Source organism: Engraulis encrasicolus, chromosome 6, assembly GCF_034702125.1.
Source record: "Engraulis encrasicolus isolate BLACKSEA-1 chromosome 6, IST_EnEncr_1.0, whole genome shotgun sequence".
NCBI lineage: Eukaryota > Metazoa > Chordata > Actinopteri > Clupeiformes > Engraulidae > Engraulis > Engraulis encrasicolus.
Window position 1 is genome coordinate 38,368,058 of NC_085862.1, and position 15,948 is coordinate 38,384,005.

At 44.1% G+C, this 15,948-nt stretch overlaps 1 protein-coding gene across 2 annotated transcripts in view; it reads right to left on the reverse strand.

The window, feature by feature from the left end:
- cyfip1 (cytoplasmic FMR1 interacting protein 1) overlaps nt 1-15,754 on the reverse strand; it is an 83,507-nt gene extending 67,753 nt beyond the window's left edge. Inside the window, exons 1-2 of one of the 2 annotated variants that reach the window (XM_063201520.1) lie at nt 15,516-15,754; nt 2,592-2,712 (exon numbers count right to left, since the gene is read on the reverse strand). In XM_063201520.1, the coding sequence (XP_063057590.1) occupies nt 2,592-2,708 (117 nt within the window). In that variant the 5' untranslated portion in view covers nt 2,709-2,712; nt 15,516-15,754. Of the gene's footprint in view, nt 1-2,257; nt 2,292-2,591; nt 2,713-15,515 lie in introns of those variants that run through there. The other variant, XM_063201521.1, reaches the window with a different exon arrangement.
- Between the last annotated feature and the right edge of the window lie 194 nt (nt 15,755-15,948).

The following is a 15,948-nucleotide window of genomic DNA, read 5'->3' on the forward strand; positions in this document are numbered from 1 at the left end:
TTCATTTATGAAACTTATAAATTTGGGTCAGTGACGGCCAGTGCCACTATTGTATGTTTTTTTTTTGTTAGCTTGTTTTTGGACTATCTAGAAGCATATTTATTGCAGCATATTAACCACCAATTACTATTTCACTTATGGGCATTAGATTTTGTTGCGCCACCTGACGTCTGAGCCCAAAACAACGTCTTTGACCCATTTACAGCACCAAGCCAAAGTCAGAGATGTATAGTAACGAAGTAAAAGTAACGAAGTACTGTACTTAAGTACTAAACTGCAGTATTTGTACTTTTTTGAGTAATATTTTTTTCCTCATACTTGTACTTTTACTGCACTACATTTTTCTGATGAAATTAATACTTTTACTCCGATATATTTTTCATGTGCTGCTTTCGTTACTCGTCACTCGTTTCTATGCCTGAGCGCTAGATGGCTCTGTCATCACCAGATATGATGGAACGTGTTCACGGTCAGTGAGCGATGCAATGGTAGGGAAATAAAACCAGATCGCATTCTCGCGCATGTCTTTTGGCGCGGTCAGTGACGCTCAGTTGGCATTGACACTGGCATGTTGGCAAGATGGATGAGGTAGACGAGGTATCGCCATCAACATCAACGACACCAACCACCTCACATTGCAGCGAGGAGGAGGAGGATGACGGCTGCCATCCCTGGCCCTATTTAGATTCAATGTTCTCCTTTGAGGGACAAAAAGAGAATTCATTTCGTATTAAGTGTCTGCTCTGCCTGCCCTTGTAACTTATGTTACAAAGCTGTTTTAATAACAAACCATAATGGTATTTGCACTTAATAAGAGACTTATTGTACAGAGCTCTAATAAACCAAATGGTATTCAAACTTTTGACTGACTTCCCCCCCCCCCCCCCCCCCCATTTTTTTAATGCAGTACTTCTACTTTTACTTCTACTTTTTACTCAAGTAGCAAAACTTGCAATACTTCTACTTGCTTTACTTAAGTACAACACATTTTGAATACTTTTGTCCTTCTACTTGAGTAAATTAAGGAAATGTTACTTTTGACTTTTACTCAAGTCATTTGACAAGATGATACTGGTACTTCTACTCCACTACTTTTCTCCAGTACTTTATACATCTCTGGCCAAAGTGGAGAAAGATGAAAACTTTGGCCTAAAGTAATTGAACATCAGTTAAACATACCCATCACCAAACTTCTTCATGGTGGATGGCAAACATAAGACTACTGTTTTACACCTAGTGCCTGCTGAATTGATTTGCCAGAGTTTTATCCGAGTGCAAGTGTTGTTGCCAGTTTCATCAGAACAGCTTGTGTTCTTGTATCCCTGCAGACAGCCTGGATGGCAAGTTTCTCCAAGCAGCTGATTTATGCATGCTGTTCAGGCAGGTTTCCACCTCTGGGTCTTCCCTTTGCTATTTCTTATGCACTTTGCTCAATTTCTTAGTCGTACACTGCTCAGATACCTGCTAAATGTTGTTTTAATTTGAGATCAAATGGATGCATGTTAATGCATGCATTTAATTATGAGCTCTCCAAACTGTGTTGTCTGTTTTTCCATTTACATTAGTTCTTTTATCATACCATACCTGACCCAAAGTCAATCCTCTTAGCTGAGTTGCAAAGTCCAACAAAGTCCTGTTGAAAGAGGTTCGCCCAGGACTCTCTCAGGAGGCTCTAGACATCATCTACATCCTTCCTTAATTAATAACACGTCAATAGCATCCTCACTTGCACGTATGCATCAACATCATAACCCGCACCACTGCTGTCCTTGTACAGGTACTATTTCTGAAGCTGCACTTGGTTTGATGAAGCTTGGATGAAGGCATCAACAACATCCTGTGCAATGTGAGATATAAACAAGATTTTGTGAAATGTTATGTTGGCCGTGCCATGCCACGTCATAAAAAGCAGTTTCATTCTAAGAGCTGTTTCTTTCAAAGAGCTTCTTCCTTTCTGATGATGGAGAACCAAGAGCCAACCAAGAACACCATCTTTATGTGTGCACCTGGAACGCAACGAAGGAGCGCCGGGATTCAATGCATGGCTGCTGGTGTGTGTGTGTGTCTTTTACATGAAAGAGGAGGGCAGGGGTTCCATGCATGGCTGATGGTCAGTGTGTGTGTCTGCGTGTGTGTGTGTACCTGGTACATGACAGAGGATGGCAGGGACTTGATGCAGGGCTACTGGTGTGTGTGTGTGTGTGTGTGTGTGTGTGTGTGTGTGTGTGTGTGTGTGTGTGTGTGTGTGTGTGTGTACCTGGTATATGAGAGAGGAGGGCAGGGGTTTGATGCAGGGCTACTGGTGTGTGTGTGTGTGTGTGTGTGTGTGTGTGTGTGTGTGTGTGTGTGTGTGTGTGTGTGTGTGTGTGTGTGTGTGTGTGTGTGTGTGTGTGTGTGTGTGTGTGTGTGTGTGTGTGTGTGTGTGTGTACCTGGTATATGAGAGAGGAGGGCAGGGGTTTGATGCAGGGCTACTGGTGTGTGTGTGTGTGTGTGTGTGTGTGTGTGTGTGTGTGTGTGTGTGTGTGTGTGTGTGTGTGTGTGTGTGTGTGTGTGTGTGTGTGTGTGTGTGTGTGTGTGTGTGTGTGTGTACCTGGTATATGAGAGAGGAGGGAAGGGGTTCGATGCAGGGCTGCTGGTCGGGGAGGGGCAGCTCCTCCAGCAGGTCCACGTTGGACAGGGCATCCTCCAGAGTCACCGTGGACGCCATGGTCCTAAAAAACAGACAGAGAGCCACAGGTCAGGACAAACACATTCTTACAAAAACATGCCAACATGGTAAATGAACTGCATTTACAGTATGTAGCTCTTTTACACTCCTTCGAGCACTCAAAGTGCTGTACAATGTATGCCTCACATTCAGCCATTCATACACAGGGGTTAAGTATCTTGCTCAAGGACATTCCCACACGGGGATTAAGTATCTTGCTCAAGGACACAACAAGGGGGTCAGGCAGAGCGGGACTCGAACCTGCAACCTTTGGGTTGCTTAACAGGCAACTGTCCACTACAACCTGACCCACAAACGCCCCCAAACATGGTCCTATACTCCCGATAGAAAAGCACAAGTCAGGACACACACATCCTTACAAACCTGCCAATTTGGCACAAGTCAGGACAAACATTCTTAAAACATGTAAAATGGTCCCAAAGCACACAGAACAAGGCACAAGACAGAACAAACATTCTCACAAACATGCAAACAAAACATAGAGAAGACAGAGAGGCCAGGACAAACACGTCCTTAGAAACATGGTCCTAAAGCCTAGAGAAGTTTTGGGTAGGGTGCGCACATCCAAAAACACTTGTTGCAGGTGCCAGACAAAAAAATCAGATAGTTGAAAAAGGTAGGTCTGCACACTGCCGATGAGCTCCATAAATAAACTTTCTTATTTAAAATGCAACGTTTCGATCACACTGGATCTTCATCAGGCATATGGGTAACAGGAAGAAGCTGTTCAGCTGTTCAACAGCTTCTTCCTGTTACCCATATGCCTGATGAAGATCCAGTGTGATCGAAACGTTGCATCCTAAAGCCTAGAGAGACACAAGTTAGGAGCAACATTTGTTCCACAAATGCAAACATGGTCCTACATAGACCTACCAAAACAGATGTTGTAGTATGTCTACCAAAACAGATACATCGTATTGTGAATTAGTTGACAGAGCATGCCTAAAACTTACAGACTGACTAAAGATAGTGCTGTAGGTCTGGCAGTTAACTCTCCACCTATCCTCTAAAGAAACGGCAAGAAGAACGCCCCAGATACTGCCAAAGCACAAAGAGTGAGGAAGGAAACAAGCTTTAAGTGCTGCACATCACAATCTCTCTCTCTCTCTCTCTCACACACACACACACACAAACAAACGCACACACAGAGACACACAGAGACACATAGAGACACACAGAGACACACAGAGACACACAGAGACACACACACACACCTTTGCCCAGCTGGCTATGCCTGACAGCCACTGCTTTGCCACCTCACACCAAAAAGAGAAGTTTCCTTTCTGCAACCACGGTAACATAACAGGAAGACTCAAAGCTGTCTGCTTATCAAAACAAACCTGACCAATCCCAGCTGCGAGCTGCTGCCATCACAATACAAAAGCTAACACTTTGAGCTCAGCTTCGGTAGCAAAAGAAAAGTGTTAGTTTCAGTTTGGCAGCTTTATTATACTGGTGAATAACACAGATGGGGTGATGCCACCACCACAATCCCTGAAAGTGGCATGATGAAGTTATAATGATTAACACCTATCATACTGCAAATACATAAGCTTAGCTGACTGTTGCCAATATCTGGACTCCACAATTGTCATACACCCTATTTGTCCCACGTGTGTGACGGAGTACATGACTAAATGACAGAGAGTGTGAGACAGCAAGGGTGGGGCAGAAGCCATTTTCAGACCTTCCCTTAAGGGACAAAAACCTATTCGGAACTGGGTCTGGAACAGTTTATTTGACCATTCTCTGATGAATAGATAGTGGGGTGGAACACATTAACACATGACGTCATAAACTCTGAAAACTGGAGGCAATGGGTGGAGACTGGGTGCACGTTACCAACCCCTACTCAAACAGTGACAGCAACAGCTGAATGACAGATTTTACTGCAGCACCATTTTTTATCCTCATTCATCTAGGGCAGTGGTTCTCAATCAGTTTTTAATAAACGCCCCCTGGACCTCATCATACATCTCCCAACACTCCCTTGAGCTCATCATTGACCTGTCAACACCCCCCTTAGTATTAAAAAAACAAAATGGACTACTGCCCCCCAATAGCAACTAACCACGGCCCCCTCTCAGCTGTAACTCCCTAGGGCTCCCCAACACCACCAGGGGAGTTGTAGAGCCCCCGTTGAGAAACACTAATCTAGGGCAAGGTAGTCAAAAGTGCTTAGTTGCAACCCCGGGACGACCTCTTTCTGCTTTGTGTCATCCAGTTGGCTGCTCCTTCATGTCTGGCTGGATGAAGAGGGCTTGAGTTATATCCATAGTCCGGGGATTCCCAACCTTCTCCACCTTGGGGCCCACATGCAATTTCCACAAATGTTCGGGGCCCACCTCTGACCCAATCATCAATAAAACTCAAATAAATAGTCAACAGCAGCGCACAGCACACACAAATATAAACTTAAACTTTTGCCACTTGGAATACCCTCAGGGAGGGCCCATCAGTGGCTCCAGGCCACTTTATTAGAGTAGCATGAAAAAGTTGATTTATTTCCATAATTCCATCAATAATGTTAAACTGTCATGGATTATAGATTCATTGCCCAGTTTTTTAACAATTCCAATTATCAATTGTTTATTTTTACATATTTTTGGCCGTCCGGCTCAAAAAACCCATGAATAGGGGAATTCGCAACATTAGAATATTGTAATAAAATCACAATTTTCTTCAGCAAAATTCGTGTCACATCAAATCAGTTAAAATGTTGTACTTTCTACATAACAGGCAATGTTCAATACTGGGTTAGGACTCTCTCTGTCTTAATAACTGCCATGATGCGTTTAACATTGAAGTCAATGGCAGAAACAGTGCGCTGGAGTTATGGAAGCCCAGATATCCTTGATGCTTTGCGGTCAGCTGTTCTGGTTTGTTGACCTGGTGACCCACACTTCACTCTTCAATACCCCGTAGATTTCCATGCCACGTTTTGGCGCTAACTCACCAGTTTAATTCTAAATCACCAGAAATGAAACCCCATTGAAAATGAATGGGGTTTTATTTCTGGTAGGTTAGAATGAAACTGGTGAGTTAACACCAAACCGTGGCATGGAAATCTACGGGGTATATTGAAGAGTGAAGTGTGGGTCACCAGGTTCCATTATTGATGGAATTATGGAAATAAATCAACTTTTTCATGCTATTCTAATAAAGTGGCCTGGAGCTGCAAATGAGAAGGTGAGTCCACACTTTTGGCCTGTACTGTACCTCAAGGTGCATCTAAAGATTCTCAATAGGGTAACCAAGAGAAATCGCTCTACGCTTTACCAATGCAAGAAACTAGGATCAATTTCTATCTCATCTACGACAGTCTGCCGTGAAAGTATAGAGAGCCTGTTAAATACAATAGACCTGACTTTTTTTACATCTCCTCCACTGAACTCTATTCATTTTGAAGCCCCACATTGATTACGGAAGAATCTCCTTATGAACCATCTCCTCCTTAGCAATCGTCTTTGGTGCATAATCTTAAGTTAATCAAAGGATCCAGAGAGAGAGAGAGAGAGAGAGAGAGAGAGAGAGAGAGAGAGAGAGAGAGAGAGAGAGAGAGAGAGAGAGAGAGAGAGAGAGAGCGCTTCAGGACAGCTGGATAGCAAGTTCACTCTGCTGAATGAAGAACAAAGTAAGTAACTGGCAGTAAGCGAGTGGGCGAGAGAGTCGAGAGAGTTAGTCAGTGGGAGAGGGTAAGATGGAGCAAAATATCAGGGAGTGAATGGCAGGGTAGAGGGGGGGCTCCGAATTGCTGTCTAAATGTTTGTGTGTGTGTGTGTGTGTGTGTGTGTGTGTGTGTGTGTGTGTGTGTGTGTGTGTGTGTGTGTGTGTGTGTGTGTGTGTGTGTGTATGGTATGTGTATGGTTGTGGTGTGTGTGGTGTGTGTGTAGATGTGGTGTGTGTGTGGTATATGGAACAAAGCTGCTGCTGGCCTGATTACAGATGGACCTCGTTTCGCGAATGCTGATGTATGCTTTCACACTCTGACCAACAGCCATGCCCATCACCACACACACACACACACAAACACACATACACACACACACACACACACACACACACACACACACACACACACACACACACACACACACACACACACACACACACACACACACACACTGGCAGCACAATCAAAAGCAAGCGCTCATCATGCAGGCTTGGACAAGAGGCCCACACAAAGGGCCTGTGGAATGGATGTGTGACAGCCTGGGGTCAGAGGGGGACAGCCACTGGGGACAGCCACCGGCCCTATGCAGCACCAGACTGCTGGGGGGGTTAGTGGGGACACAGAGTCCCATGGCCCTGACCCTGACCATGATAGATTAGGGAGTGAATGGGACGCTGAGCCACACTGCTTCATTGTATTGATTGACTGGATAGCATAATGCACTATATGTTCACTATTGAAAAGTTACAGTATATGCTGGATAGTAGAAAGACAAAATCTTCCAGTTGAATCTCTTGTATGTCAGTGTACTACTACTGTAGAGTAGAGTAGAGTAGACAAGAGTAAAATGTAATCTTGAAGGAAATTAAGGCATCTAGTATGCATCATGCATGCATATATATATAGATATTCTTTCACATATATTTAACATTTACTTATGAAGAGTCGCTCTGTGCAGTAATTGACGGAGGGGGGGGGGGGCATTTGGCGGATCACCACCACAAAGGAGAAGTATAAAGAAAATCGTGCAGGTGTGGAGGGGTGATTATGCAGTCCAGTCACCCATGGTAATCTCTTTCCGTGTGGCATGTTGTGTGGTGTTAAATAGCTGGACTGGATTCTGAAGTGGATGTGGGGACACCCGTTTGCCAACCACCCAGTGATGATGACAATGAAAGTTTGACTTGGCATATGAAACAGATGAGGCAGGGGAGTGCCTTTGTTTTCACCAAGCAGGTTTGGAACAGGTTTGAGTACCTCTGCTGCAGCTATTTCTGTAGGCATGCAGTAGTCACTGGTGTAAAACAGCCCAAACTGCTGACTCAGTTACCGCATACAACTCAACAGGCTCATACACAGATGTTTTTTTTTTCATAATTTGAGAGATTGTAAAGGCACTGAAACTGCTTTCTCTTCAAATGACTCTGGTTCCTGTGGAAGTGCTGATTATTCTATCTGGCACATCAACCAATTCATCTTCGTCATGATTCCAACAGGACTTTTTATGGAACATGGGCTCAGTGATGGACCATGAAGATGAAAATGTAGGCTAGTTTCACGATTACTTGAAACTCATAGAATCGTAGTTACATACATACCCAACCATCATTTGTTCAATTATCGAGCTACGGGTCAATGACAGGGTTTTTTGGGCTGAGACGTCAGGTGGTACAACCACAGCCAACGCCCATAAAGTAATTAGTAATTGGTAATTAATGTGAAGCAATGAATGGTTAACTTCTTAGATAATCCAATGAAAACTAAAGAAAAATCAATCCATACAATAGTGGCATTAGCTGTGGTTGCACCACCCTGATGAATGCCATCAACTAAAACGTCACTGACCCCTATACCATCGGAAGAATGAAAGGATGCAACCATTTGATGCTGTGCAAAATATCACTCAACGACACACTTCCAAACGGCACCAGCGCCCGTACGCGTCTTAAAAAAAAGTCCAAAACAAAAGCAAAGCTTGCCGACGTCTGGAGTTTAATCCTCCCCAAGTCATTATCTTAGCACAGCCTGAATGCTCTGCCAGCGTGTGAAGCCTTCAGAGGCCTTGCCGTGCACACGGTATCCTCAGAGCTCCATCTCAACACGGGACTTGGCAGGAAGGAAGAGCAGCGCGATGAGCGGCCGACAGTCAGGGGGAAGAAGACGACGACATGAAGGCAGCCCGTCGGCACAGAGCCGCTTTATCAGGCTCGACAGATGCAGAGCTGGAGTGTGTGTGTGTGTGTGTGTGTGTGTGTGTGTGTGTGTGTGTGTGTGTGTGTGTGTGTGTGTGTGTGTGTGTGTGTGTGTGTGTGTGTGTGTGTGTGTGTGTGTGTGTCCTTGCACAGCTGCATAGCATGTGCCCATGGAAGCAGGGCACGGTAGGCTTATGCTCACAGATGAGCCTTGTGAAAGTGTGAAGACAGGGGACATGTCTGGGATAAGAGCAGACGGGGACAAATGTATTCTTGTGCAGAAGAAAGATGCACTCTTTGCCTTCAGCACATTCTTCATTAACATCAAATATGGAAATTCAATTCCAGTGTAATTCTGCATTCTTAATGTTCTACATTGCAATTTTTATTTGTACCATCCTAAAAATACGAGGTTTAACCTTGAGCGCTGATACCTTTCCATACAGTGGGATTTTCCTTAGCAGAACTTGCAGAGGATAGTGAACTGGGTGGCTGCGTCTCGTGACGTCTGAGCGCAACCAGACGACGGATGGGTAAGAAGCGTTTTAAGCAACACTTTCAAATTTGAAGACACTTCCCTTCCCTTTTTAACTCAGGATCCTGGCAATAACCAAGAAATCCAGTCAGCAATTGCAGCATACCATGACAATAGTGAATGGGAGAGTGAAAATAGAGACATGACTGCGCTTCTCATGGGTTTATTTCTGTAATCAGTGCGTTGACGAGAAGTTCACACATGAACAGCTAGAACAACTACATGATAGGAGTGAGAGCTAGGGGTGCAAATAATAATCGAAATATATCGATGCGTCGATCCTACGGACCGCGATTTAATCGAATCGTATCGTATCGTGAGGCGTTCTTAAGTATCAAAAATAATCGAATCGCTGGCCCCTGTCCAATGCCCTAGCTCCATAACATAATAGAAGTAGAAAAGTAATTGGAAAAATTTGAATCGAATCGTATCATATCGTATCTTATCGTGGGGAATACTTCAGTATTAAAAATAATCGAATCCCTGCTTTAAGAAATTGCGCCGTGGTTCTGTGGGTTAAGATGCTGTACCATTAGGCCAGGGACCCAGGTTTGGTTCCAATCCAAGGTCTTTTGCCAATTTTTCCCCTCTCTCTCCACACTTATTTCCTGTCACTCTCTTGCTGTCCTGTCTGAATAAGCAAGATGTAAAACTCAAAGACCATCTTAAAAAAATGTTTGGAATGCTCCCCAAATACCTAGGTAACACCTTAGTGATTGATCATCAGTCTAATACTGTCATTATTATAAGAGGGGAAGTCAAACCCAAACTGAATCATCAACCAGAAAAGGTCATCTAGCGCTACATACAAAACACACCCCTTTTCCCCTGACCCCATTGGTCTGCCTGCTGCTCCTGAGAGACGGAGGAAGCTCTGATCAAGACAATCAGACACGACTCTTGATTCACTTCCCCTTCCGAGACACAGACAGAAAATAGCAGAAGGACATCGCAAACAGAGAAGCTCCAAGCCACTTCGTCAAGCTCAGCACAGGACAACCCCAGATTGCAAGAGAACAGAGCCATATGAGGCCTTCATGTAAAGGAAGAATGCAGAGAGAGAGAGAGAGAGAGAGAGAGAGAGAGAGAGAGAGAGAGAGAGAGAGAGAATACCGATGTTGCTGCAGAGCAAGCGGTAGGAATTCATTCCTTCAGATCTGCAGGTCTGGTCATGTTCAGACCACCACCAGATATGAAGAAACAACATTTAGCTGTCATTCAACCATCGCTGCACTGTATACTTAGGCCGTTGTAACAGAGGCGTAACTTTTAATGAGGACGTACATACACTGTCTTATAACCACACACTACTACAGTCTTGCGTACGCTCTAACTGAACTGAAACGAAACAAGGACAGGGGCGGACAATATTGTCACAAAAAACAAGTGTGCATTTAATCAAGTCTTCTATTTCAGAGTACTAAGCATTAAATGCCCTTAAAATATTGGATGATGAATTGACATTAATACTTTTTCATTTTCATCTAGGGCCACAAAGGCATTTAAGAGCTCTTCACCATTTTTTCAGAACGACACCCCTCCCCTCCTGCAAAAGATCAAGTGTGTGCTTTGATTGTTTGCTAGTCATTTGTTTTGAAACACCCTCATTGCTCAAAACCAACACGCTGACTGGCTTAACTGTTGCAGACGCTTGCAAAATGCATGCTTACGACTGTACAACACGGTGTGTTATTACCAAATCCAGACAGTGCCTTTCCACACACACATTAAAGGTAATGGCACATTAGTCATGGTGAAGTTGAGGTCTTCATTGAATGTAGTCCTGTGCAAAAAAAAGTGACACAAGACTTAGCCTACTCGAGGGGGGCCAATGACACCATCCTCTTCCCAGACAAAATAATAGGCTACCTCACCTCATGGGCCTTTTGTGCCTCTTTAATTATCCACGCTGCAGGGCTGTAGAGCAGAAAAGGACCAACCGAGCGTGAGGCTGCTGAGGGCTTAGGCCATGTTCACACTTAACTAGCCATGTTAAGGGGTGTACACACACACACACACACACACACACACACACACACACACACACACACACACACACACACACACACACACACACACACACACACACACACACACACACACACACACACACACACACACACACACACACACAGCAGTTCAGTTCCTTGTTCCCTTTCAGTACAGCTGCAAGATGTGTTTGTCTCTGACATAACTGAATTGGTTCAACACAACAAAGTAGGCAATGCAATGCAACAACACCATCCAGGCAAACAAACACACACCACATAAAACAAAGCTAGTGTGTGAGCAGCATGGGCTTTCCAACCCAGAGGAACCAGCCTTCGCTAATCCCCTTTCCTCCCTCCTCCCAGCCCTCTTGGAGACAAATCACCCCGCCTGAACAAGACAAGAGGCCAGCTTGGTGCGGTGCCAATGTAACCTCATTAATCCAACCTCTGCCGTGTCGAGAGCATTCAGCGCACTGCTCCTTTAACAGGCTGGGCTAACACTAGACTAAAAAGAACTGGGGGCTACCACACTAGTCCTTGCTGGCCCCCTTAAACACACAAGGAAGAGGAGACATTCGTGTGGCGAGAAAAAGGAAATGTCAGATAAGACAAAAGAAGGGGACTGAAGGATGTGAATGACTGACTATTTTTGAAAGGAGGAGTGAAATAGGAGTGTGGGGCCATTTCATTGTGTGTGTGTGTGTGTGTGTGTGTGTGTGTGTGTGTGTGTGTGTGTGTGTGTGTGTGTGTGTGTGTGTGTGTGTGTGTGTGTGTGTGTGTGTGTGTGTGTGTGTGTGTTTGACCTTGTGCTGAGTGGTTCATGTTGTGCTTTCTTTCCCTGGCAGGCTGGAAGAAGATAACGCTGAACTTGTGTGCCCCCAATACAACCACCACTACTCCCTCTAACCTCTTGCTAACTGTGTTGGAAGATTCTCTGGAATCTCTTTAAGCTATATGGCCTTGCTTTTCTCACATATGCTGCAGATCACTGCGGCCCTGTGTGAAATCGTTTGGCTCTCACCTGATATGCATCTATGTTATGAAACATGTTCCTTTTTTCCCACCATTGACTGGCTGGCTTTGTCATTAACACTGTACACCACACAAGCACATTTCAGCTTCTGGCATTGTTGACCAGTTGACCACTCCCTGGCTTGCTTGCCCAGTGCACAGAAGGCCAATGTCAAAGCCCGGTATACAAGGCACCAAAAACAGACTACAGAAGTTAATGAAAAGTGGATGCTGGAGTAGAATCAGTTTCATCTCTACTTCAGCTGTAAGCATCACCAAAAAACTGTTAAATCCATTCTCCTAAATGACCGAATTTCAGACCACATTGGACAGTCAGGTTCAACATGAAGACAATCAGCTGACTAATGCCATCCACTTGCAGGCCAAAACTGCTTCAAAATAGCCTGACAAGACATTACAGCATCCTACACGTGTACACCCAAGACAGGACATGACAGAAAAAAGGGGGGGGGGCACCTCCTCTAAACTGGATTATCTGTTGTTGTTGTTGTTGTTGGGCACCAGCCACCAGCCACCTTTCATCACGCTAAGATTTCTACATTAATCTGATCGGTAGCAGCCGCCTCTCGGTGGCTTGGGCAATCGTGTCAAGACAGCCAGCTCAGACCAAAATAACCTCGCCCATGCACACACAATCTTATACATATTCCTGTCCTGCTATGCAAACACACACGCACGCACGCACGCACAGATCGTATCTGCCTGGAGTATGAAGCTACTTGTTATTGACCTTTTTTTGCAGATGGAAATCCACTACCTTGGGCAAGGAGAAACTCATTTCCTTTCTCTGCAGGTGATGTGCAACCTACAGTACGGTAGTTCACCTGCAGGATACAACATACTAAAGAGGATAAAACCCCCAAAGGGCAGACAGTAGCACACTGATCCTCTTGATGCCCTTCTTGATAGTTCACTTGGCACGAGTGATACCCAGCTCATTTCTATGGCCCATGTCCTTGAGTACCTGGCTATATGTCCACAGAGGTCTGTTCTGACCTTCTGACATTGTGCACAGTCACTGACTAGGTGCACTGATTTGGTATATCATCAACAACTCAGGTTCAGGGGGGGTGGATGAAGTCAACAGGTCCATCAAACAAAGGAAGGTCTCGTGTCCAATTTTGACAGCATCAACTGTACACATAATTTTCTACTTGACAAAGCCATACATTCACAGGCGACTGTTCTGATCTTTTATCTTGACACTTTATCTTGACGCTGCCGCTGACCAGGGGCCTATACTAAGAAGCTGTAGATGCTAATCATCGAATAGAAGAGCCTGGATTTTTATTTAATGGGCTGGTAACATTAACCGTTTGTGTGTGATACACCAACATCAACAGGTGGTTGCTATGCATGTTACATTTTCTATGCACATTTGCTATTTTTGTGTAGATGCTTGCATGTAACCCGCTTGTATGAGTGTCTTTATATTATCTGATGATGGGTACGATTTTGTGCAAGAAGATCATTCTCCCAGAGAGAACAAGTTAAATTTGCTTCACAACATCACACCACTTCTTCAGTCAGGGAGGAAATCACCAGAGGAAACTGAAAGAGAGGGGAATCTATTTTTGACTTCAGTGATCAGGAACGCTATCTGGAAAGCATGAACGGGAGTTTGTATCGGGATTAAGTGTGAAAGATCTCCAGATTCAACCTGAGTTTAACACCACTGCGCTGAGAGATCAAAAGCAACTGTTTGAATCGGAAACCTGTCGAGGTCACAGATGGGGAAAAAAAACTGACCTCACCACAACATGGTAAAAACAACACAGCACAAAATTGCTGAATTACCATCTTAACATATTTCTAAAATTAAAGTATCCACCAGTCCCATCCAGTATGGTGAAACAACTACCCTTGACAGGACAATGGTACAGCTCAATTAAGCGATCAAAGTTACTAAAATGAATCAGATGCATTACTGATAATGATTACAGGGTGCCTAAAAATCAGCCAATCACCAGATCCTTTTTTTTACTGTGATTACACACAGACACACACTTGAAGTTACAAATTGGATTCCCATAGAGCAGCCCTGCATCCTTGATGCACAAGATGCACATCTGTTAGTGCTGGGCAATCCTAACCTTGCCTTTCATAATAGTGTGGTCGATGAAAAGACAGGCCTTTATCTGGTTGGGTGGTGAGGATACAGCCAATTCTGGGCCACAGCAGGGTGTGTCCATTCTGTACCACACAACAACCCACAGATAGGCCTACTACAAGCTCTCTGCTCCGAAAACTTGAATGCAGCTGTCAGGAACTCTTTCAAGCAGTTCTTGCTTTTCTTTTAACCACAGCTGTTGAGATTGAGGAGCATAGTTGTAAAGGTAAAATGTATGTACAGTTCCTCTTCCTGCATGCAGTTTTAAACTGCATTATGTGGCATTCGATTTTGCTCTCTGGTCTGTCTATTAGGTTAGGAGGAGCTGTGAAGTCAGGCACATATCATTCAAAGTGTGTCATCCTCGGCTGCCTGCTTGAAGAAGAAAAAAAAAATGAAGTCAAACTGTGAGGTATTTTGGACTGAGTCAGGGGAACGGAGATTCCACAAGGAATATTTTACCGGTCGTGTAAAAACGCCTTCCAGGTCATGTAAATATAACTTGGGAGGAACTAAATGCTGGCCAGTCAAAATTATCAAAATGCAAACAAAACCGTTTTAACTTCTATATTGCAGCTAGAAAGAAATGTAGCCTACCTACGTTGATATGATATTTCTTTAATACAATAATATAAACTACCACAGCATAAGTACAAATGGATCATAAAGCGATAGAGCGTATTTAAAAAGAAAAAAAAAACAATAAGTCGCGCTGTCTTACAAGCAGTAGGTACTCTAGCCTATGAATTCCCGATGCAACTGCAGACAAATGTAGCAATTCTTGTTCTGGAGTTTATCCTGGGGCTGAATAGGAGAGGGGGCAAAAAGTTACTATTTGTAACCAACTTGCAACTTAGCATTATTCTGAGGTTTGCTTCAGAGACTCCAGAGAATCAACAGAGATTTACAAAGCAGCAGAACGACCCTAGGGCGGGTCATTTATCCTTATCCATAGTTTTCCATACTACGCGGCTAAACCTTTGCAGATTAGTCACACAAGAGCTAGCACAGGCCCGAATTAGGTGAGGTAAGTTGACATTACTCCAGTTTTTTCTTCAAATGAACCTTTCTTGCCATATACCACAATTTCCCCCTTGTCAAACTCAAGTTAGTCCGTCAACATTTAAATTACAAGCGCTAGGTTGGACAATAGTCGGAATTTAACAATATCCGACAAGCGAAGCGAAACAAACTTTTCGGTAGAGCTGAATACCTATCCCAGTTAGCACAGCTGACTTCGTAAAAGTACCCACCCTTTCTTCTTTTCCAGGGAAAATGATCCGTTCGAGCGACTCACAAATCCATTTACCACGTTCCTTTTGCGTATGTAGATCACCCCCTAAATCCACATGCTCTTCTTGTCAAACTCCAAAGTTCTCGAAGATCTAAAAACTTTTTTGCTACGCTGGAATCTTGGTTGTCGCCGATGTTATCGCTGGCATGCGGGGAGGTCGGACTGGGAGTTCCTGCCTCACTGTAACAGGGAAATGCAACAGGAAACTCCAACTCCGCATTGAAAAGGACTTCCACTAGGGGCATTATTATTAGGAGAGTAACTATGTTGGAATACATTACTCATTCATAAGCTCATCCAGGCTGATAATATCCATTTCAATTACAGTAAATAGTTGCAATAGTTGAAAGTAAAGTCCTGGATGCATTGTATATGACACAAGCAACACACAC